Source organism: Tamandua tetradactyla, chromosome 5 (genome assembly GCF_023851605.1).
Source record: "Tamandua tetradactyla isolate mTamTet1 chromosome 5, mTamTet1.pri, whole genome shotgun sequence".
Classification (NCBI taxonomy): Eukaryota; Metazoa; Chordata; class Mammalia; order Pilosa; family Myrmecophagidae; genus Tamandua; species Tamandua tetradactyla.
Genome location: NC_135331.1, coordinates 167,068,417 through 167,091,341, shown reverse-complemented (window position 1 = coordinate 167,091,341; position 22,925 = coordinate 167,068,417). Strand labels below are relative to the sequence as shown.

At 42.4% G+C, this 22,925-nt stretch overlaps 1 protein-coding gene across 8 annotated transcripts in view; it reads right to left on the bottom strand.

The window, feature by feature from the left end:
* Positions 1-22,925, bottom strand: part of FOXO3 (forkhead box O3) — a 119,104-nt gene that overhangs the window by 13,755 nt on the left and 82,424 nt on the right. For 5 of the 8 annotated variants that reach the window (XM_077162576.1, XM_077162570.1, XM_077162578.1 and 2 more), the window contains exon 2: positions 5,261-6,696. In XM_077162576.1, coding sequence (XP_077018691.1) covers positions 5,296-6,657 — 1,362 coding nt within the window. In that variant the 5' untranslated portion in view covers positions 6,658-6,696 and the 3' untranslated portion in view covers positions 5,261-5,295. Of the gene's footprint in view, positions 1-5,260; positions 6,697-7,320; positions 7,433-21,309; positions 21,423-21,527; positions 21,639-22,925 lie in introns of those variants that run through there. The other 3 variants (XM_077162573.1, XM_077162572.1, XM_077162571.1) reach the window with 3 other exon arrangements.

The following is a 22,925-nucleotide window of genomic DNA, read 5'->3' as shown; positions in this document are numbered from 1 at the left end:
TGAAATAAATTTAGGAAACATTGTATAACATGACCTACTCTTGAAGGTTCATAATGTATACTAACATTTAAGACTCTGAGAAGGCCTGCAGGAAATAATCTTATTTTACTTTGTTTAACATAGTGTTACACAAAGTTATCTGACCACAGAATCCACTTTCCACTTTATACCCATGAATATCTTGAGGATCTAGCATTCTGTGGGACACTTCGAGGTGACCTTTAGCACCTCTAAATATCTGGAGTGTCACAAATGTGCAAAAACAATTTTAAATTAAATTTGGATTTTGAAAAAAACTTCAAAACAGTTTGCAGGATGGGAAACAGTGTTTTGAAATCAAGGGAACACATCAACAAAACAGGTGGAGTGAATGATGTCTCTTGAAAGATGGGGCGGATCTCCGTCTTGGAATGAAAACGCAATGTTAAGACATGAGAAAGTAGTCAGCAAATATCCTTCCACCTGTCCCAAGGCCAGACAGACCTCTGGAATCTCTCCAGCTGATAGCTTAGAAGTGGATGCCAGCAACCCCCTTCCTCCACCTCCATACAGAAAGGCTGGCCTGTGAGACACATGGTAGGTAGGGAAACTCCACTTGTAGAGATACTGTATACAAAATGCTGATTACTGAGCATTAAGAGTGCTATATAAAAAGCAGAGTCTGGTGGGAACTTAAAGTTTACAAGTACCTGTAGCAACTCTGGTGATATTTTTGCTCTAGTTATTTATGTTTCACATAAGCTCCATGGTCAAGAGACCTTCTAGAAAGGCATTCATATATGCAACTGACTGCTTGATGTAGGAGCCACTGAGGCTCTCTCCTCAAAGCTCGGTAGGCTGGCCAGAAGAGAACTTAGGTGCACTATATAACCAGGAGACCCAGGGAGAATAGCCTTAATGCTGGGGTGTCACTGCTTTCCCGGAAAATAATGTATACAAAGAGCGCACGGGCTCTCTGCAAAGAAAATACCCTTTCATAGCTGTTTCACTTATCCTTTACTGTTGTCAACACTAAAAAGATCTATAGTCATTCTTTTCATGAATGACGGTTCAGATTTTGGGCTTTTAAAAAGGCAGAATAAAGATCCCTGCAGATGCAGGATTCTTTAGGCCAGCATATTATAACCAACATAATATGGTTATATGTTGCAAGCAACAGAGTATCTTCTTCATGTAATATGTAACAGACTCCTATTTATTGTAGGTTACATTTCCTATAATAGAAATAGCTACATCAAGAAAAAGCATGATATAAACAGCCCATATTGCCTATATTTGGTGAGAATCAGTCCTATTCAACAACACCAATATGTAAAGACATTAGAGAATTGTGGAATTCAAACATCAGCCAAACAAGCATCAAAGATTTACTCCTTTTGGGAAGCAGCCTGTGTGTGTGTCCTAAATGGCCTCCAGCACGGGAGCTCACCATGTTTCCCCACTGGTGCCACAATTTCTTTATGGTTCCATATCCCCACAAACCACCTAACCAAGGCCATTTCACAGACAGAATGTTAAGTTTCAGGTTTACAACTATACATACTTTACAGCTTCAAAACGCTTATGTGGTCAGTGACAGAAACAACAAAAACCATCCCTTCTCCTTTTTATTAACCCTTTCCTGGTTGATGTTTCTGAACCCTTATAATAAAGCAGTTTAAACACAAAGCTAAAGGCTGCTTCCTTACGTGGTCTCCAAATGCCAAAAGATGAGCAGAATAAAAGGGTTCGTGAATTTAGGCATCGTTGGACATCAAAACTATGGTAAGACTGAAGCTGGTTTTCCTCAGAGAGGAGACACATGCTGAGTTCAGGAGGGCCTACTGGAAGCTCAGTCTTGCAGCCAATATACTGGTGTGCAGGCACCTCCGCCACCAATTTATTAAGCATGTCTGCCAAGCTTTATGAGTGCCTGAAAGAAGACGAAGCCCTTCACACTCCAGAGCTGGCACTCACAAAAAGGTTTTGTTTTTTCTTTTCCAGATAGATCCGTAGGTCAAAGGATTTACACATGGCTTAAAATGAATGACAGGTGTGAAACATGCAGCCCTCCAGAGAAGTATCTCTTCACAGCTCTCCATTCTGTGGCAAGACTGTCTACTGGACACAACTGCTCCATTAACTCCAGACCGAGGTGGGTCACGTGATCTTAGGTTCACAAGCCACGGAGGAAGCCTGGAGAAATACTGTGACTACCAATCCCCCAAAAGTCAACCCAAAAGTTGTTATAGGATAACTCTTGGGAAGCCGAGGTGCTTAATTTGGGAGAATGATGGGGTCTGAGTTACTGACCTCAGGCTTGTTTTGTGAATTTAGGAGAGAGTCTTTAATAAAGTATACTGATTACACTTCAAAGCAGGTAAGTTTCTTCAGGCCACCTGAGCAGAGCGTTCGTCCCAAGGCAAATGGAAATCCTAAGCCCAGTAAGCAGACTCCCTCAGAATCCCCCTTTGTCCGTAAGGCCCTTCTTCTTTTGCTCGGGGGGGGGGGGGGGGGGGGGGCATACTGAGCTAGCTTACCTTCAGGAAAATTTAACGGCTTTTCATTGATAACTGGAGATGTATTTTCTCACAAAAAACTTTACCCAATATAAATATTCCTTTTTAGTTTATGGTGTATTAGAGTGGCTGGAGGGGAGTACCTCAACTGTTGAGCTGTGTTCTAGTAGCCTTGATTCTTGAAGATGATTGTATAAAGATATAACATTTACAATGTGACTGCGTGATTGTGAAAATTTATGTCTGACGCTCCTTCTATCCAGGGTATATATAGACAGATGATGAAAAAGGAAGGCTAAAAAATAAATAATAAGGGGAGCTAAAGGGTAAAAACTGGGTAGATTGAAATACTGTGGGTCAAGGAGAGGGAGTCGTTAGGGGTATGGGATGTATGAGTTCTTTTTTCTTCTTTTTAGTGCTTTTTCTGGATGATACAAATGCTCTAAAAATGATCATGGTGATGAATACAGAACTACGTGATGATAGTGTGAGTCATGAATTGTATAAGATGGTTGGACTGTACGTATGTGGATGTTTCTCAACAAAAATATATTAGAAAGAAAAAAAAACTTTGCCCAAAGCATTCTGAGAAAAAAGTGACTAAATGATCCTAAGGTTCCATTAGGGTATAATAATGAAATGAATGAATTATTCTAAAAGTAGGTATTTATTATCATCAGAACCACTGTTCATCAAATAAAAAAAAAACTAAGTATCTAAATCTTCCTTATAAGATGTTTATATAATCTTTTAGGATTACACATACACAAGTCTATTGTTCGACTAAAAGGGAAACCTATATTTGAAAACCAGACAAAAACTGATGATTTTTTTCTGAACACATTACTTTCAATGAACTGTGTTCAATGAACACACGTCAATCAAACTGGCCTCCTTAGAACTAGGCTAAAATTAAAACTTACTCATATCTTTGGAAGCCACAATCATATGCCTCATCTTAAAGAAAGACAAGCCATTTTATTCTTCTAAAAGTCAAATACCATCAAGTCTCCACCAATCAAAGTTCTGATACAGCACTGAATGGCTGGCTGGCAAGTGTTGTCACCCTACTTAGCTTCCCTTACAGCCTTTTTTTACCATCCCAAGAGCTATTAAATGACTAAAAACAGATGTCTGAGTTCCATTAGAAGTCAGGGGCCTGCTCATGCCTGGGAAAGTTGAGAATATTTAGCATTACAACACTCTAGACAGCCCCCTTCTAGGACTACCCATGAGCTGGAATGAGCTCACCAGAGGAGATCCTTGTGATTCCTTCACCATGACAGAGAGAATTAAAAAAGGCTCAATCTCTTAATGGCTTTGAATTCTATTTCTCTTTTATAGCACTTAAAAGAGGGTACAAGTTTCTTGCTGAAAAAGAACAAAAGGAGCTGGGGCACAGAACAGAGGGCCCTTTAATATGGGACTGCAAAGAAGACCCCAGTTTTCATCTTACCATGCGAGAATTTCAGGGCAAACTTGTCTACATCTGTTACTCTGGCCCCAGTTCAGAGCATGTCTCATTTTTTACCATTTAGAGAAAATTAGGAAGAGCTATTACAGTTTAAGCCCGTTCAAGAAATATGGATTCTGGTCCAGCTGTGTGACTTTAAGCACACTACTTAACCTCTCTGGGCTTGCTGTTTGCATTTTTGTCAGTCACTCGGTTAACCTAATTATACAGTACATTTTTCAGCCCACAGAAGTTTTACAAACTACTCTCATGTATTTTAGTGCATTGGCTTCTTATAATAACCCTGGGAAGTAATAGGGGCTATTAGCCTCATTTATAAAGCTGGAAATTGAGGCTCAGAGGTTAAGTGACACACTAAGATAGCAACCAGAAAATGGAAGTGGTGGGAACTGAACCTTCAATTCCTGATTTCAATCAAATGTTCTTCTTACCACATGACACTATCTGATCCTTCTGGTTCCAACAGCAATAAAATGCCACAGTTTTCATCTGCCACCATTCAGAACCCACTTCACTGCTGCGTCTGGAACCTGACATCATGTACAGGTTGGGGAACAAGGAGAAGCATGTGAACAAAATGTACCCTTACATGAAAGTTCTGTTTTCAACGTAATTATTTTGTTCTTCTAAATGCGTAGATTCTGAGCTCTCCCTAATAGAAATGCTTAGTAGGTATGGTAAAGAATAAACCAACAGATCTTGCCTCTGGTGGAAAGATTCAGGTATGAAAAAGCCCAGGATACATATTCTAATTAAATTCGAAGTAACTGAAAATCATGACTTTACTGGGGGGTGGGTGGGGAAAGATAAAGAGATCAGAATACCAAAGATGACCAAGGCAGTGAGGACCTCAGAGCCTTTCTAGGAAAATCCTTTGGCCGGGTCCTTAACCTTGGAGTCTACGAGATCTAAGTTTCCTCTTCCTCTCCTTCCATTCCCTTCTGTCTCACCCATCCACCAAGTAGGGGGACAATGAGGTCAGAGGTCAATGAGGACGACTGGGTACAAAGAAGAAAGAAAGTTCCAAATTCAAGTGTATTCTTTTCACTTGCAGTACAGTTCTTGAGCTGTCAGCAAAGTGGGGAGGTCACCTAGCAGGCCTACCTGGTTTGCAGGTAAAACTTGGAGATGAACAGGCTGGGAGCCACGTGACGGTGCACTGCTGCTCCACGGTTCTCAATTTCGAGTAAAATTCAAAGTAAATGAGAACTCCCCCCTCCCCCCCTGCTCCCCTCCCCCCACCAACCTACTGTGCTGTGGTTATTATGCCATAGAGTTGGGCACTGACCTGCTTTGCCCACTTCCCCTTTCCTCAGTGATCCTTCAGCCTGGCACCCAGCTCTGAGATGAGGCCTGCTTAGCACCAGTGAAGTTCCCCACGTTCAAACCAACAACATTCTGTGTGGAGATGAGGGAATCAAAATTAAAATCCAACCCATCAGCATCCATGAGTTCACTACGGATAATGGACTCCATGTCACATTCCAAGCTCCCGTTGAACATGTCCAGGTCCAAGTCGCTGGGGAACTTCTCGTGGCCCATGACGGGAAGGTTTGCACTAGCTGAGTATAAGGAGGAGCCTGAGAGAGAGTCCGAGAGGGTTTGCATAGACTGGCTGACAGGAGACTGCTGCTGGTGTTTGGCTGACCCAAGACTGCTGGAGTCACTCAAGCCCATGTTGCTGACGGAATTCGACAAGGCACGGCTGCCACTGTGAGCACTCTGGGTTTGGTGCTGGTGGTGGAGCAAATTCTGATTGACCAAACTCCCCTGGCTGGGCTGGGCGGCAAAGGACATCATTGGGTCGTTGCGAAGCATCACGCTCCTGCGGGAGGTCTGGGCAGACACAGCGGTGCTGGCCTGAGACATCAAGGGGTCTGACTGGGTCATCATGACATCGCTGTGGCTGAGCGAGTCTGAAGTGAGCAGGTCCTGGAGTGTCTGGTTGCCATAGTGTGACATGGAAGAGAAGGTGGCCGGCTTGTTCTCTTGGATGGTCTGCATGGGAGACTGACGCAGGGAATTCAGAGATGAGGGTCCGAACACCGTACTACTAAAGGAGCTGGTGGGAGAGCCCAGCCCAGAGCCCTTGGTGGTGTAAGGGAAGCTGGAGCTGCGCTGCATGAGACCCCCAGTGGGCGTCGGCTGAGACGACGGGAGCGTGATGTTGTCCAGCAGGTCATCCATGAGGTTGTCGGCCAGCCCATCGTTCAGATTCATGGTGCCCGCCATGTCAGTCAACCGTGGCAACTCCACGGTGCACGGCTTGCTTACTGAGGGTGACAGGCTGGCTGAGCTGCTGTAGAGCATGGGGGAGAGCGGCGCGTCATCATCCTGGACATCATCCAACTCTGTACTTGCCAGGATGGGTGAAAGGCGGCCGCTGACTGTGCTGGCATTGGAATTGGTGCGGGAGCGGAAGTCCGTCCACGCGTCCAGCTCATCGCTGCTGCGGGAGGTGGGGCTGCCAGGCCATTTGGAGAGCTGGGAGGGACTGTCGTCTGCCGACTCGGGGGCTGTCTGCAGGGCTGCCTTCTTCTTGGCTGCACGACCTCGGCTCTTCGTGTACTTGTTGCTGTTGTCCATGGAGACAGCCCGCCGCCGGGGCGCCTTCCCACTCTTCCCCCCGTCGGGGTTGATGATCCACCACGAACTCTTGCCGGTCCCTTCATTCTGGACTCGCATGAACCGGCTGTGCAGTGACAGGTTGTGCCGGATAGAGTTCTGGAGAAGGAGAAGAGAAAACTCAGTATGAGTCAGGATGCTCCAATTTGGGTACCCAGAAGAAACAGTTAGCCAGACTCCTCAGTAAAGGAGACTCCTCCTTTTTTTTTTTTTTTATTAATTAAAAAAAACTAACAAACAAAACATTTAGAAATCATTCCATTCTACATATATAATCAGTAATTCTTAATATCATCATATAGTTGCATAGTCATCATTTCTTAGTACATTTGCATCGATTTAGAAAAAGAAATAAAAAGACAACGGAAAAAGAAATAAAATGATAATAGAGAAAAAAAAAACTATACGTACCATACCCCTTACCCCTCACTTTCATTTACCACTATTTCAAACTGAATTTAACATTTGTTCCCCTATTATTTATTTTTATTCCATATGTTCTACTCTTCTGTTGACACAGTAGCTAAAAGGAGCATCAGACATAAGGTTTTCACATTCACAGAGTCTAATTGTGAAAGCTATATCATTGTTCAATCATCATCAAGAAACATGGCTACTGGAACACAGCTCTACATTTTCAGGCAATTCCCTCCAGCCTCTCCACTACATCTTGAACAACAAGGTGATATCTACTTAATGTGTAAGAATACCCTCCAGGACAACCTCTCGACTCTGTTTGGAATCTCTCAGCCATTGACACTTTGCCTCATTTTACTCTTCCCCCTTTTGGTCGAGAAGGTATTCTCAGTCTCTTGATGTTAATTCTCAGCTCATTCTACAGACTCCTCATCTTTTAAAGTCTCGTCCATGTCGAAGGCTTAAAAGAAAACACAAAGAAAAAAGAACAAGATAAACACCAAACCACTCATCCTTGGTTTGGCATCAAATGACACGTTGGCAAGCTTTATGTCTAAGAGGTGAGTGATGGTTTCATTTCCAGGAGATGCTGGAAGTAGATAAGCTCACTGACATTGTTTTCCCCAAATTCCTAAGTTCTACTGTCCTTTCTGTCATTATATTTCCTATATCAAAAGTTCACACTTATAATTCATTACCATATCACTCCCTACCCTGCACTATGCTGCAAACCTCTTTGGTTCTCCAGGGATAATTCATTACATGGGGCCATTTTGCTCTCATGGTTCCCTCCTCCAACAGCATAGAGGCAGACTCTCCCTTTTATAAACCACTTCCATGAAGTGAGTATTGTTGTGAATTTTCACCTATCCTTGCTATGTCTCCATCACATACAATTTCACATCTTATTACATAACATTAGGTAGACAAAAGAATGGTGGAGCAGGATTTGCTGAGTTGAAAAAGTAGGTAGATCTCCTGTGGAAGAATTCCAAATAATTGATATAGATATTCCCCTCTCAAGGTGGTGGAGAATAACTTCCTGCCTGTTGTGTGTGGGCTATGCACAGGGACTTCCTTCCAAAGAGTACAGTAAGGAAACGGGGAAAAGAAGTAACTTGACAGTGGACAAACCTGACAAACTCAACTTCAGCCGGGTCAACATCAACAGTGATAAGTCATATGGAAACTTGTACCGCTGATATAATTTGATGAAAATGGTACCTTTCACTGTAGTCTTCCTTCTAAAACCCATAATCTTAGTCTCATCATGAGAAAAGCATCAGACCAATCCCAATTTGAAGGACATTTTACAAAATGCCTATTACTCCTCAAAACTGTGAAGGTCATCAAAAAACAAGGAAAAATCTAAGAAACTGTCATCATCAAGAGAAACCTAAAGAGCCTATAGAGGATACTAGGACAGACAAAAAGACATTAGCATGGACTTCAGCTGTTATAATGCATCAATATTGATTCACTGGTTGTGAAAAACATACCATACTTAGGGAAGGTAAATAAAAGGGGATACCCGGTGTGGGATATATGGGAACACTTTATACTATCTGTAAATTTCCTGTAAATCTAAAACTATTTTAAAACAAAACGCTTACTAAAAAAAAGAAATAGGACAAAATACCCTCAAAAACTCCAAAGGCTGTACCCACCTTGCTTGTAAGACAAGCTCTGCTGAGAGGAATGACCCAGATTCAGTCCTATCTCTGTCACTGACCAAGCATGTGACCTTGAGCAGATCATTTAATCTGCCTGCAACAACTTCAGCTTCCCATCTTCATTATGGCCAAAATTATATCCATACCATCCCTCCCTGGCAGAGATGATGTAAGGATGACATATGATAATAGACTGCAGAAGCCAGGCACGCCATGAAGCCAGGGTGTTATTATTGCTTTATAAAGCACAGTCTGGTGGAGAAGGCTCACAGCCTGGTGCAGTCTCATGCTAATTTGCAAGGTGCCTTATGTATAAAAAAAAGAGGAGCTGATGGCATTCTCCACATCTGGGACAGCATCTGTGGGCCAGATGAATTTTTATTTGCAAGTTAAGGATAAAAGGTATTGCCTGATGCTGTATCTTGAAGATGAACAATCCTAAGTTATCACAGTTTTCAAAAAATTGGCAATCACCAATGGTATTTATGTAGAAGATACAAATACATGTGTTCTACCAGAATGTTTTTAAAATACAGAAAGCCAGCTGGATTTTGCTATAAGAATATGAACCAAAATATTCAAAGTGTCTCTCCTGCATGGTTTTGTGCAAGAAAGAATTGCAGGTCAAGAAGGCTGGGCAATGAGCATTAGCTACCACAGATCACAATTCGGCATCTTGGCATGTCTACAATTGGCATCAAGACGCATCTGAGAGAAGACAACAGGCAACATGTTGAGTATCTGATGAAATGAATGTTGCCCAGGAGGCGATATATCCTGAGCTTCCCTTTTAATGGTTTTTAAAAAGAATAATGGTATCTCTACTAATGGCTCAGAAATTACATTTCTTTAAAAAGTAAAACACTTTCCCTATGAAATAGGTATGAAGTATGTTCTTAAAATTCACTCTGCAGGGTTCAGAAAGCAGGCAAGTATATGATGGTTCTACTGAACCTGGATGATTATATTAAATAAAAATTAAAACTCGCGCATCTCACTGTAAAAATAGGGAAGTCTTTAGATTATGTTGGGACAAGGTAGGCATTGGCCCCAATTACCACTGCCCAGGCTGGCACCTTTTGCTCTAGATTTCGGAAAGAGTTCACACCAACACCCCAGAATTAACAAGAATGGGCAACCAGAAGTATCTAGGAAATCTCCTCATTAAAAAAGCATTTAGGGGGGGTGGTGTGACAGTGGCTCGGTGGAAAAATTCTTGCCTGCTATGGCAGAGACCCAGGTTCAATTCCCGGTGCCTGCCAATGCAAAAAAAATTAATTAATTAAAAAGTGTTTACGGAATAATATTTTTAAAAATGTGTATTTAGTTAGTCTCACCAATTCCAAACCAACTGAGAAAAAGCATAAAACATTTAATGGAATTCTAAAATACCCTACATAGGTTTTCTAATGGCCTTTATTACTACAACTCTAAATCCCAGCAATGTGTGTGCATAAAATTTTATACAACGACAACTACAACTGGTTAAAATTTGGAGGCAGATGTTAAGGTTCTTTAAGGGCATGTGGTAAAGTGTTTAGGACACATCCACATCTCGGATCACAACCTAGAACTGGGTGTCAGGGCGAGGAAAGTTCCTAATGGCAGGGTGAAGAAATGAGGGCCTACCTGATTACAGCATGGTCAATTACTGGGCCAGAGGTTTCAGACTCATTATCTCTAATCCTCATAATAAGCCTGCAGAGTTGGTGTATCAGTGGCCTCATTTTATATATGAAGGCTCAGGCTGATAGATATTGAATTAACTTGCACAAGGTCACCACAGCTAGTGTCTGTAAGAACCAGAACTAATTCTGGAATTCCCAACTCCAAGCCAATGTTTTTCCCGCAACCCTTTACACGTCTGTCACTGACTATCTATGCTAATAATTAAAGAAAGAATCATTTCAAGAAATTAATCTTTAAGAAAGAAGTGGGATACAAATGTAGTCTTATTACCATAATTTTATGATTATAAAATAGTTAGTAGTTGCATTTGGAGGGGCCTTTCTAAATTCTTTTTTTTTTTTTAAAGAATTTTTAAAAGAAAGTATGTCTTTCAGAAGAGCAGACCTGAAAGCATAAACTCACCCTATAGCCCAAGCTTGTGTTTCATTAGTAAGGCAGCCAGCACAAGATTCCAAGAAGAGGACAGTAGTGGGTAAGAAACCATTGTTAATTACCCATAGATTCTGAAGCAAAATCCAACTTATATATGGGTGATTGGCTTCAGTCTCCAATCTGCTCAATTCTCATTTTGGAGATTATTAGTGGCAGAATACATCCCCTGAGTCTTATTACCTATGGAACACTTAGGCTGTTTTTTCTTTTCCAGTTAATATCACTAAGTTTACACACAAAAAACTGTATCCCGTCAACCTCACAGTTCCCTATCTCAGTAGCCTTCTATCCCTATAAGCTGGCCAGCTTTCCACTTACAAAATCAATTCTCTGAAGGTAGGGCATTGATAAAAGCCAATAAGTGTGGCCCATTTGTCTGTTTCCAAGTTCAAATGCCTCCTCATCCTGCCAAGGTCAGGAATGTATTCTGTTAGAGCTACTTATGAGGTTCCTTACCTAAATTTTGGTAAAACAGGAAAGGTAAAAAAATGCCAGATAAATGATCTAAGCCACACTGTTACCCCACAGCTTCCCTGATAAAAATTCATGGTGACATGATTTTTAAAGAGGTTAGTAGTAAAAGATTTTCAAACTGCCCCTTCCCTACCACAGTCCCAGAAATAAATACCTACTATTTATAAAATCAGATATGTCAATTTGTAGACTGAGTTTCCAAAGCCATTAGGCTTTCTAAATTAATTTCCAATGCATTGCACACATTTTAAACTATAAAACTACCATTAAAATATCCTATGGGTTTTCTCTCACTCATATTACCTTCTTACCAAATAGTCTACAATTGTTAAGACTCTATGTTAGTTTGGGAATTAGGAGCTGAAGGTAAATGGAGGAACAGTTTGAGAGGACAGTAGTGATTTTTCTTATCACATCTAAATACGGTTGGAATATTCTGTGAGGCCAACAGCCAGTGTTATTTGGCTGGAGAACTAGGGATGTGCTTCCCTTAAGGACATGGTGATGAGGTAAATATTACCATCCATTCCATCATCAAGGAGGCTACTATGACCGCAACTTAAAACCACATGAATGGTGCTGGTTATTTAAATCCACTACTAAGAAATTAAAGAGTCTGACAAATTAAGGTGGGAGAATTTCACCCTAATTTGGCTGAATTATTGCCTGCCATACAGGAGACCTGGGTTTGATTCCTGGAGCCTGCACATATCAAAAAAAAAAAGAGTCTGACAAATTATAAGAAAGCAAACATCTTTAGGAAGAAACTTCAGCTTCAGGAACAAATATATGAGGTTTTCCCAAGTTTGGGCCCAAAGATTTAGAGAAAGCTTACAGCAACTGTATCATAATGCATCCAAAGAGACCAGAGGTAAGGATTCTCTTCATCCCATTTTTATGTCAAGCTTCTCTTACAAAATAATAGGCACCCATCAAGCCCCGCACGAGGGCAGAAGCTCATTGGGTTTAGTGAAGTAGGCAAACCCGTGTCCTGTGTGACTGCAGCTGCCATAGTGGGACAGCTGTTCAACCAGGGACGCGCGGTAGGTGCTGAGGGGGGGGGGGCAGCGTGATGGACTTCATATCTTACGTCATGCTGACTGCATCGTGTGGCCCACAGATTAGAGGTCCCTTGGCTTGACCTTCCTCGAATAAATCAGCATAAGGATAACTATACTTCTTAGGATCTTGTAATTATTTTTCTTGCTATACTGAAGACAGTTTTACTGCTAATGCTGAAGTGCCCATGTTCCCTGCATCTATGCCAAATGGAGGTCAAGTCAGATGGAACCCAAACAGATTAGATTTGGCATCAGAAAAGCTGCCTGAAATGAGAAAGTACTCTACTGATGACTGACAAGGTGGAAATGCACACATGTGCAATTCCAGGAGGCCAGTGGAGGGAGGCAGCCTGATGCCGCAGAGCACTGGTCTGCACTGGGAGCTCGGCTCTGGCACTCACTGCGCGACCTCGGGCAAGGTGCTAACCTCAATGGCTCGTTTTGTAAAAGGGGGCTAAAAACACCCTCGCTGCCTATGTCTAGAACCTTTGAGAAGTTTAAATGAAATTACACATGCAGAGTGCCAAGAACAAAAGCAGCGTCTACCACTGCCAGACCCCACGTATGGGAGCACTGACATCACAAATGTCCCTGGACTGTTTTCCGAGCACCACAAACTTTAGGCCAAAAGGTGAGAGGGTGGCTCCTTCCAGGAAAGGACTTCAAACTTGTAAAAGTTTTCCAAAGGTGCCGTGCCAGTCAAAAGCAAGGGGTAATTTCTTAACTGCTGCTACCCTATGCCTGCTTCAGCCCCTTGCAAGCCATGTTTACCTTGTGGAGACTGTCAGCTAACCCAGACACCAGCTGCATGTGCTTCCCCTGGAACACAGAGAGGTTTTTGTCTGGAAGCAACATGTGGTATCAATTTATCTTTCTCAGCAACTGCAACAAGGAATCCACTCACTTTAAAAATAAAGAGAGTTGTGTAATTTAACTCTTTAAAGCCCCAAACCAACCTCCCCCCCCTTTTTTTTTCAAAAGACGGCTCCCTTGGAGGTGTTTTTTTTTTGTTTTTTTTTTTGCTGTCTTAAGAACAGCAAAATGAGTTACAGTCTTCAGCTTCCAAGCTAGATCCAGTGCTCCCCAGGAGACAGAGGGCAGGAAAAGTCAACTCTCACAGGGATTCCAAATGGAAGACATGTAAAGGTCCATGCTGAAGACAAAGCCCTCACCTACCTTGTGTGGCTCAGGGCCAGCATTTCAAGTAGGTCTCACTGCTTGACTTGTGGGCACTGATCATTCAGAACGAGGCTGCCAAATGCCTGGACTCTAATATATGCATCTGCTAAACTGCAGATGAGAAAGGTCACAACAAAAGCCCACTGGAAACTAGAAGTCAACAGAAGACCCAGCGGCCAGTGGGCCACAGAAGAGCAATGCAAAGATACAGCCTCAGGAAAGGGCCTGGGGGCTGCCTTTGATTTATGAGACTCTTTCAAAGGCAGCTTTCTGGACTAGGCCCTTGGCTTCTCTAAAGCAGTAGTTCTTAATTGGGGCTGCCCATTAGAATCACCTGGAAGGTTTTAAACACATCCCTAGTCCTAAACACACTGATTCAACTGGTGTGGGATAGAGACCTGGGTATAGGTACATTGTAAAGCTCTCCCTTGATCCATTTCCACTCACTGAGAATCTGAACCCAACCTAATGATTCCTGGTCTTCCCAGGTCTGATGATACCATGCAGTGATGTCCTCTAAGTCCAAGTTTCCATTATTTAGAAGACAAGGATGAAAACTGGAGTCAGAGATTAAGCCTGCAATTATATATGTAGAAGAGGATGGAGAGTTAGAGCAGGGTTTCAGATAACTGGGGTCCAGGCCTGCTTTTTTCTTAAAAATTAAAAAAAAAGTGAAGAGGGGGTGGATGTCCTTGACCTAGCACTGTCTTGTGGTTAGTAACAGAAAAGAGGGCACTTGGCCTTTCACAAAGCTAGGAATTGACCCAGGACGAAGAAGGGAGAGGCTGGGACGTAACTGATCCCTGTAATCTCCAGCAGCTGCCCAGAATTTGCACGCAGTCTCACAATCCCTTTTACATGCTCTCCAAACAAAAAGGTAGAATGAATACTAACCAGTGAAAAAGCCAGACCCCAATACTGACAGGCTTCTTAGTTCCTGTGCTCAGAATACTGTGAAAGTATGACCTAACCAACTTTCCTGAGAACCAAAGTGCATGTTCAGATAGCTCAAGAGCATTAATAACAACTGTAAACACTGTTTCTCATTTCTTGACTGTGCGAAACACGACATCATTACCCTCAGTGCAAGGACCTTGGGTGAACACTTCGAGAGGCAAAGTGGAACCACCATTTCAGGGAGAACCTGAAGGATGGTCCTTTTTGGACATTGCTAGAGTCTCAGTTTCGGTTGGCTCTACCTTCTTCCACTAGATTTTATCCACTTTGGGCTAAATTTCTTCAACAGTACAGAAAGTATGGCGGCATGAAATAGGCTTGAAACCAGAAAGGTTATTTCTGACTCTATGGAATAACAGCTGTAATTGTCAAGCATGCCTTTAAGACTGAAAAGAAAATTTAAACCCTCCTATAAAGTATTTCACAATCAATTCTGATCAGTAAGAGGCATTCCACTTTCGTTCCACTCTGACCTGTCTAAAACTCTAAAAGTTTAAACCATTAAGAGACTTGTTTTTTAAAAGATGATGTTCTAAAAGTAAATGTTGTTGGGAACTTGGCTGAAGGATTAAATTTCCAGTTGGAAACAAAGATTTCCCGTTAAATCTGCTGACAGTAATCCCCTACCCACAGAGATGTCCTTTGGAAAGTAATATTTATTTTAAGTTTTCATGCAGTAAGCAAGTGACAGGTTCTGGTCCCTTATAATCTGGTGATCAGAATAATTAATCCATTTTCCATCCAAACCAAATAAGACATACGAGATTTTCCTGGGGGAGAAAGGCTGGGCAGACAACTCATTCTTCCCCCAAAGTGAAGAAGGTATCTTAGAGAAGAGGCAAGTTCTCTTCAACACTATAAAATAGACAGCAACCACTATAATACAGACAGTTTTGTTTGGGTTTTCCATGTGGGTTTTCTTTTTTTTCATTTAGCAATCTTCTTTTCAAGCGCTTCCACAGCTGTTTCTGCTCTTGGAGGGCAAGAGGGAACATTCCATTCCTCACAGCCAAACCTGCACTTCCGGCACACAGCGAACCCTGGCAGCTTCCAGCCCCTGCCCACGCCCATGCCCTGCAGCATCAGCCCCTCCCCCAAGCCCTCCCCTTTCCAAGGCCAGGTCTGCACAGACCAAGGAAGCAGCAGGGGGGAAGAGAGTCCCCAGAAATCAAGTTAAAGTTGCAGTGTTTGGCCGCCCCTGCTTCTTCCTCTAAGCTTTTTCACTGATGTCACTGAATCTGTTTCTCCTTCCCGCAAGCGGCCCAGCAAACACATGCCACTTAAATTTCCTTCTAACACCATACACGGCAAGTCCCACAAACGGATACTTTAAAGAGTTAAAAAAGCCATGAGGTTACAGAATGCTCTGAAAACTGGCTCTGCACCACAAAGTAGAACAGAAATAGTTTTATTAAGGGAATTTTCACATAGATTAAAAAAAAACATAACTCAATTTTTCCTGTTTGAAACATGTATTGTGGGTGAATGGCAAGAAGAAATGGCATTAGAAATACACATCAGAGAACACAACAGAGAGTTTTGGAATCGCTTTCATGGATGAACCAAATGATCAGAATAGGAAGTTCAGTAAAAGGTAATGCTGGGGAAATGGGGAGCCGGCTATGGGACCCTTCTTGTAACTAGCAGCCCTAACTTCACAACGAGAGAAAACAAGGACCAAAGAGGTATCTTGCCATAGCCGAGTTCAATCAGCTAATAAGTGGCAAGAGAGAAGATACAAGCTCAGGTCCCTGGTCTCAAGGTCAGAACCCACAGCAGCTCACAGTAACAACCCCCAAAACAAAACAGTAGCCCCAGTGCCTTGATTACGACACCAACTGATGGGAAAAGTCCGTCCATCCATCCATCCATCCATCCATCCATCCATCTATCCACCCATCCACCCATCCATCCATCCATCTTATTTAGTAACTTTGAGGAATAGTCTGTTTCCTCTAACACATACTGAGCTTTTGAAAACTAGAAACTACATCTTATTATAGCTTTAGCACCTAGCATGGAGCCTAGTACACAGTAGGTACTCAAACAATATTTGCTTAATCAATAGATTGGTGGAAAGGGTCAAGGGCCACAAAACAGACCTGAACTGTATACTTTAACATGTCTCACCCTTGGGTTTAATCTTCAATTATACAACCCATTTTGAAAACCACAATGAAATAGTCTAACAATTGGGCTTAAAGTTCTTTATAATACGTGGCAGGAATGGAAAGAAGGGCAAAATGATGGTGTGTGGGGGCTGCTTGACGGAACAAGAGCTTGACAAAAGGCATCTCAGGTCCACCCAGGATGAAGAACTGAACACTGTTTGTCTTGGGATGCTGTGGTTCCCTCTGAGTCCTTGGTAATGCGGTTGGCTCAGTGTCCTCAGAGGCACCCTCAAAACCAGTTCGTACGGTCTGGTTCTACGTCCCCTCCAAGCAAGCACATATGGTAGAAAGAGAAATCCAAAATGGAGTCTACTTTACCTGCAACCTGAAGGAAGGAAACTAAAGTATTCAGTGACGAGCAGGGTCAATGCTCTCTGCTAGATACATCTAATCTCATTTTCTTCTCACAAGCAGCCCCGTCTGGAGGAAAGTGAAGTGCAGAAAGGTTAAAAACTAACCTAGTAGGCGGTGGTGTTAGAAAGTGAGCCTGCAGCTAACTCCAAAAGCAAAGCTTCTCTACTGTACTGTGCTTCTTTCTGAAGTTACAAACTCCCTGAGGAGGGTGGCACCATTAACAGGTGGCCCAGGCTGAAGCTTTAAAAACTACAGTACAAAACCTATGCGATTCAATCAAATGGGCTTGGCTGTCCGTTCCGAGGTATGGTCCCCAGGATTCGGTGAGGGGAGGAAAGGTGAAAAAATGTCAAGCCATGAAGCAAGCCCAGTTGGAACCAGATCTGTCTGTTATACCTAATATTCCAGAAATGACCCCTCCCCACCGTTAATCCTCAACACACCCAAAAGGGACACCACTGGCATGTCCCAACCTGCTTGGGACCACCATTTTTAGGGAATGACCAAACATGAATAGAGCCACAAACTGTGAAGTATCCTGGCCTTCCCTGGTAGCATGTCTGGTGGCTTCTGTGCTCAGGGAGAATTAGCCATGACTGACTCAAGCCAATACTACTTGGCTGCCCCTGGCAGGCCTATTCAGGCCCCAAACAGCTGGCACCAGGCTAAGACCCCCAAGCCAGAGACATGAGGCAAACGTCTGGTCTCACCCTGGACGTTGCTATCACAAGGTTTAATCTGAAACAGGGACTCAGCTCTGTACTATTTAAAACATGTAATTAGTTTATTATTGAGCCAGAAAAGATTAGCTTGCTTTAAAACTTTTTGGATTTTAAAATATGATGTCTTTTGTCTGCCAAATGACAACATGATCAGGAGGATGCTTCTGTTTAACCTCAATCAAAAACTTTGGGAGAAAACAGCTTTAAGGGTTGCATATGTATGCTATTTTATTATTTGTCTTCTGGCACCAAAACCTGCAGAAACAGAAATCACTGACAATGCAAGCACATTAAAGGGATGGATGGAAGTGGAGGTGCTGAGTGGGTGAGTTAAACAGCTTGAGAGTTTGACATCTGAAATTCAGGCAAACTGTTTTCCCATTCTTAGTTTACAATCCCTTCCTTCACATGAAAATCACTGGCGGTAGCATCACATATACAAACAAGACTCTTTCCAGCTCTTTGGATGTTACAGCTCAGAAAAGCAGTTCTTTTTTGTCTTGAAGTTTCAAGAGTAACCGATTTCTTTATGTCAACTTATGAAATATATGCCAACGCACTGACACATCTAAAGTTGCACAGCTACACACAGGCTTACAGCCCGGAAAGACTGGGAGGGTCTGAGGCACATTTTTCAGTTAAATCTTCGGGGAAGGAAAAAATTGGGGCTAGTATTTACAAAGGAGACAAATGCACATTCATCTGGAAGAGCCTCTCTTCCAACTGTCAGTAGTGTTGGTTATTCCAATCATCACCGTAAATCAAGGTGTGACTGATGAAAGAGGCAGAGAAAGAAAGTAAACGCCACAGTGACAGACTATCTTTGGCCACTGCAAACAAAACTGGTAGGCTTTTTATTAGAATACAGAGTAGAATGCGGTCAATTCTACAAAGAAGCTGCTTTCTCTACCCCACAGCCTCACCTGCATGTGCAGCAATCCACTGTGCTGGTTATGAAGATTTTTCCTTGTTGAAAACCACCGGATGCAAAAGTAGCTGATGACCAGTATAATGATATTGCTAAATGCTAAGTGAATCAGCCATTTATTCCAGGACACTATCAAGTGCCAATTACACACAAAGATGTGTACCAGACAGCCCCAAAGTCCACATAAAATGATCAAACAAGAAAAGGAGAGGACATTCCTCTGACTGAAGAACCAGGTACTTATTCTGTATTTCTGAAAAACATAGACTGAGCCATCCAGGTACGTATTAACTTAAAATCTAGGGTGTTCCTAAATGTCCAAAAGTTAATATTAGTAATACTCCCTAAACTATGATGAATGAACAAGGCTGAATGAGAATAGGATAAATCAGTTTTTCTAAAGGCCATGTCAGAAATGTGATATATTAGTACTAGTATATATTAGGCTCCAGTCCACTTCATTTACACTGCTAGGTAAGCTCGAAAGTACTTAAGAAGCTGGAAACTTCAGTATCAGAAAATATAATATCTATCACCCCAAGAGCAGGAGGTATAGTAACTGACAAGACTAGCCACCTAAGTGACTATAAAAGCTAAACATACCATAGAAATGGAAAATTCCTGTAACCAAATGTTTCACAGGCTGAAGAAATTTAGAATAAAATTATTTTAGACCCTGTTTATGGCAGGAGGAGACTTTAGGAAAGGGAAGGGTCTAAGAGGAAGAGGTCAGAGGGCATGGCGGAGAGCTGGGGAGTGAGCGTGCTCCTTCTTCAACCAGGAGGTCATACAGTGCTTCGGGGTGCACTACCCCCACCCTCCACCTCCGCTGTGATGGTCAGGCCTTCTTGAGGATGACACCCCTTCTCAGTGCTATTTCTTGGTTGAGTTTGGCTTGGCAGCTTTAGCTCTTAGATTCTCTCCTCCAAATTCCTGCAACCCATCATCTGGGCCTCCCAAAGTTTCCAACTCTTTCCCCTGACTCAGGTTATTCAATTGCTAATCAGAAATGTGTGTGGGCTCATAGAACCACCAGGTACCAGCTCTCTCCCTGAGGCTCAACAAATCATTGTACATACGGGAGCCACCGAGATTAATCCATCAAATATCAAAAACAAGGAGAAATACACAGAAACAGATGTTGCTGAACTATTTTCAGGTTCAAAGGTAGCTTCAAGTAACATACTTCCAACTCTCTGAGGCCTTAGGAAAAGTATTACACCATATTTGCTGTTTCTCCAGAAACAAGTACAACAGGTTCATTCAAACATAGCTATGACCTCAGTAGTCTTCCCGAGTAAGAAAGACAGCTAAATCCTAGGCTAATTTGTGAACAGAAAGGGAAGCTGGAACACCAGCTTCCTATAAGGTTAAGAAGCCCAAGTCAGAAGAGAGTTCTCCATGGGTCTCTCACATATCTTGTAAGCAAAGCACTAATGTGCTTTGTTCTGAACTCTCTTTCAAGGCTGTTTGCATAGTAAACAGCCTTGAAAGAAATGGTACCTCCCTCCAGAACAAAGGGTAAACATGCTTACTGCCTATTAGAAAAGATTTAGGATCCTGAGCTAAATTTAGGATTCCTCTCTGGTATCACAGCCCACTGCACACACACAGGCATCAAACTGGGCCCATCCACATCACTCACATGGGATTTGGGACCAAAAGGGAACTGATACAAAACATACTATTGCTCAAGCTGCTTCTGTGCTGTACCTGAATAGTAAGTTCTTTTGTCCCAGACCCAGGAGGCTTGTGTCTTACTTAGTGCTGGGGACTGAATCATGTCCTCCACAAAAGGCATGTTGAGGTCCTATGTATGTGAACCCGTTTGTAAATAGGACATTTGAAAATGTTTTTAGTTAAGGTGCGTCCAATCTGAAAGAGGGTGGCCCTTAATCTGATATGGCCCAAGTTCTAATATGTAAAGGAAACTGGACATTGGGGAAAAGCCACGGGGGGGCGGCCAGAGCTGGAACCTGAAGAAAAAGGAGAAGACGCCACCATGTGCACTGCCATGTGACAGAGAAGCCAAGGAACCGCACAGGCTGCCCGCCAGTCAGAAGATACTGCTCCTGGGAGGAAGCAAGCCTTCTAGCCTCTGAAACTATGAACCAATAAACTCCTGTTGTTAAGTCCACTCATTAGATGGCATCTGCTTTAGTATCCATGAAATTGTGACAAGTTATCTTGGTAGCATGCTAGTAGGATAAAATCTCAGACCCTTGTAGTTCTTGAGAGTCCACTGCTTTAGCTTATGAACTGCTGACATTTCCTTACCTACAAAGGATGATACTGGGCAATTCATCTGTAGCCAATGCTTCTCTATCACTCCGAAAATGAGAAGGAACATAGGATGAAGGAGGAAACTGGGGCTCAGCAGACATACACAGTTCCAGCACTTTGAATGTTCTGACTTGGCTCTGCTAAGAACCCATAAGGTTTTTTAGTTTGTTTTGCTTTGTTTTCACAACAAACTATTAATAAAAATAGAAGGGAGCAAGGGGGAGAATAGAAAAGAAGATTCCCAGATTCAGCCATTTTTCTAGTTCTAGCTGCATCAGTCATCATCTTTTGTTCAGCTATTGCTCAATGCTGTGGCTTACTTATAAAGAGCAGAGCTGAGACAGCAGCAGGCTTAAGTTTGTTTCTTCTTACCTTCCTCTTCCGTCAGACCTACGAGCAGACCATGTGATGGTTACCCCCTCCACCTCCCTGACAACCGGGCAGCCCCCTTCATGGTAGTTCTCACAGCAGTAACATTTGTTGAGCTTCTGCAGAGTTCAGATCTCCATTATGGAGCCCTAGACAATCCTCAGAGGGAAGAGTTTCTCCTGAGTTTCCAAGACTTGTCTATAGCCTGCCTTCAACTGAACCTGGGTAGAAATGCCTTCGGCTTTCTCCTCGGCACAGTGGCTTTGCTGCTGTATCACGGGTCATGCATGTAGAAACCTAGGATTCTCTCCTCCATCCATTTTAGCTCTCCCACATTAATTTTCTCTGTTTCCTCTGACAGTACTTTAGCAGCTCTAGACCTGCAAAAAGGAAAATGGACCAGAAAGTTCCCGTGAACCAAGAGCAAACACACGGACACAGACAGGCACAGTCACACAGGCACACAGACACACTTTCCCTCCAAGCGTTCCAAAAGAATTCTCTAGCTTATTAACTGTGAGGCAAGAGCCTTTACTATGAAATATAAAATCCTTACAAGATTTCATGTGCTACACTTTTAACTACTAATTTAAGCCAGTCATGTTCTAGTGCAGAGGAAATTGGTATTTTGTTTTCCCTCCCCTTTCCTCTTGGATAACCTATTTACATTCTTGGCAAAAGTAGTATATTTACTATAGTGCTCACACGTACCTACACGTCCAATGCCTCTAGAATGATACTGGAATGTTGCCACATGTCCAAATAATGTACTCTTTGAGAAATTATTAACAATTAGAATGCTATAAAATGGGCCAGCATTTTCATTTTGCTCTCACTGTGTGGTATTTTGGCCACCAAACACAACAAGCTTTTTTTTGGTTACTCCTCAAATAAATCAGAAAATGACATTAATTTGCCGTGATGCTATATTTTTGTGGACACATAAGGAAAAGAATTCAGACACCCTGGAGTAAATTAGGGTCAACTCACTCCACTCTGGCAGCAGGTCACCAGCACAGGCACTTCCTGACCCAATATTCTACAGGACCCTCCTTGGCTTGGGTATCAAGAGCTGCAGAAACAAGGAACTATTAGTGACAACTTGCAAATCATCAATTTTTACTGCTTTCTGTGTAGGGTGGCTGCCAAAAGAATCTGGTACAAGCCATCATTTTAAAAACACTAACCTAAGCTACAGTGAAGTATTCTTACTATAGTAAATAGGTTTAGTAGTTTAGACTGTCTATCTTGAAGTTTGTAGATAAGAGTTGGACTTTAGATATCAGTTGGACGTTAAAAAAAAAGCTCTCAGTCTCTACTGGCAGTACTCATTCATGTGTGACTACGTTTAGAGACGACAGTGAAAATATTTATTGGAGGGGAAAAAAAGGTGTATAAGAATAAAGGGAAGGTCACACAAGTTCATATAAGAAGGTAACTGAGAAGAGTTAAATAAGAAAAGAAAGCACTATAGGTCTCTCTTTCTGTGCTATGTTGCAATGCCTGGCACATGGGAGACTTTTAATATATTTCCTTGAAAGAATATTTATATTCTCTTTTGAACTAAGCCATACCGATTAAGGTTAGCATCTGAGATAAAATCCCAGGAAGTCCAGCCC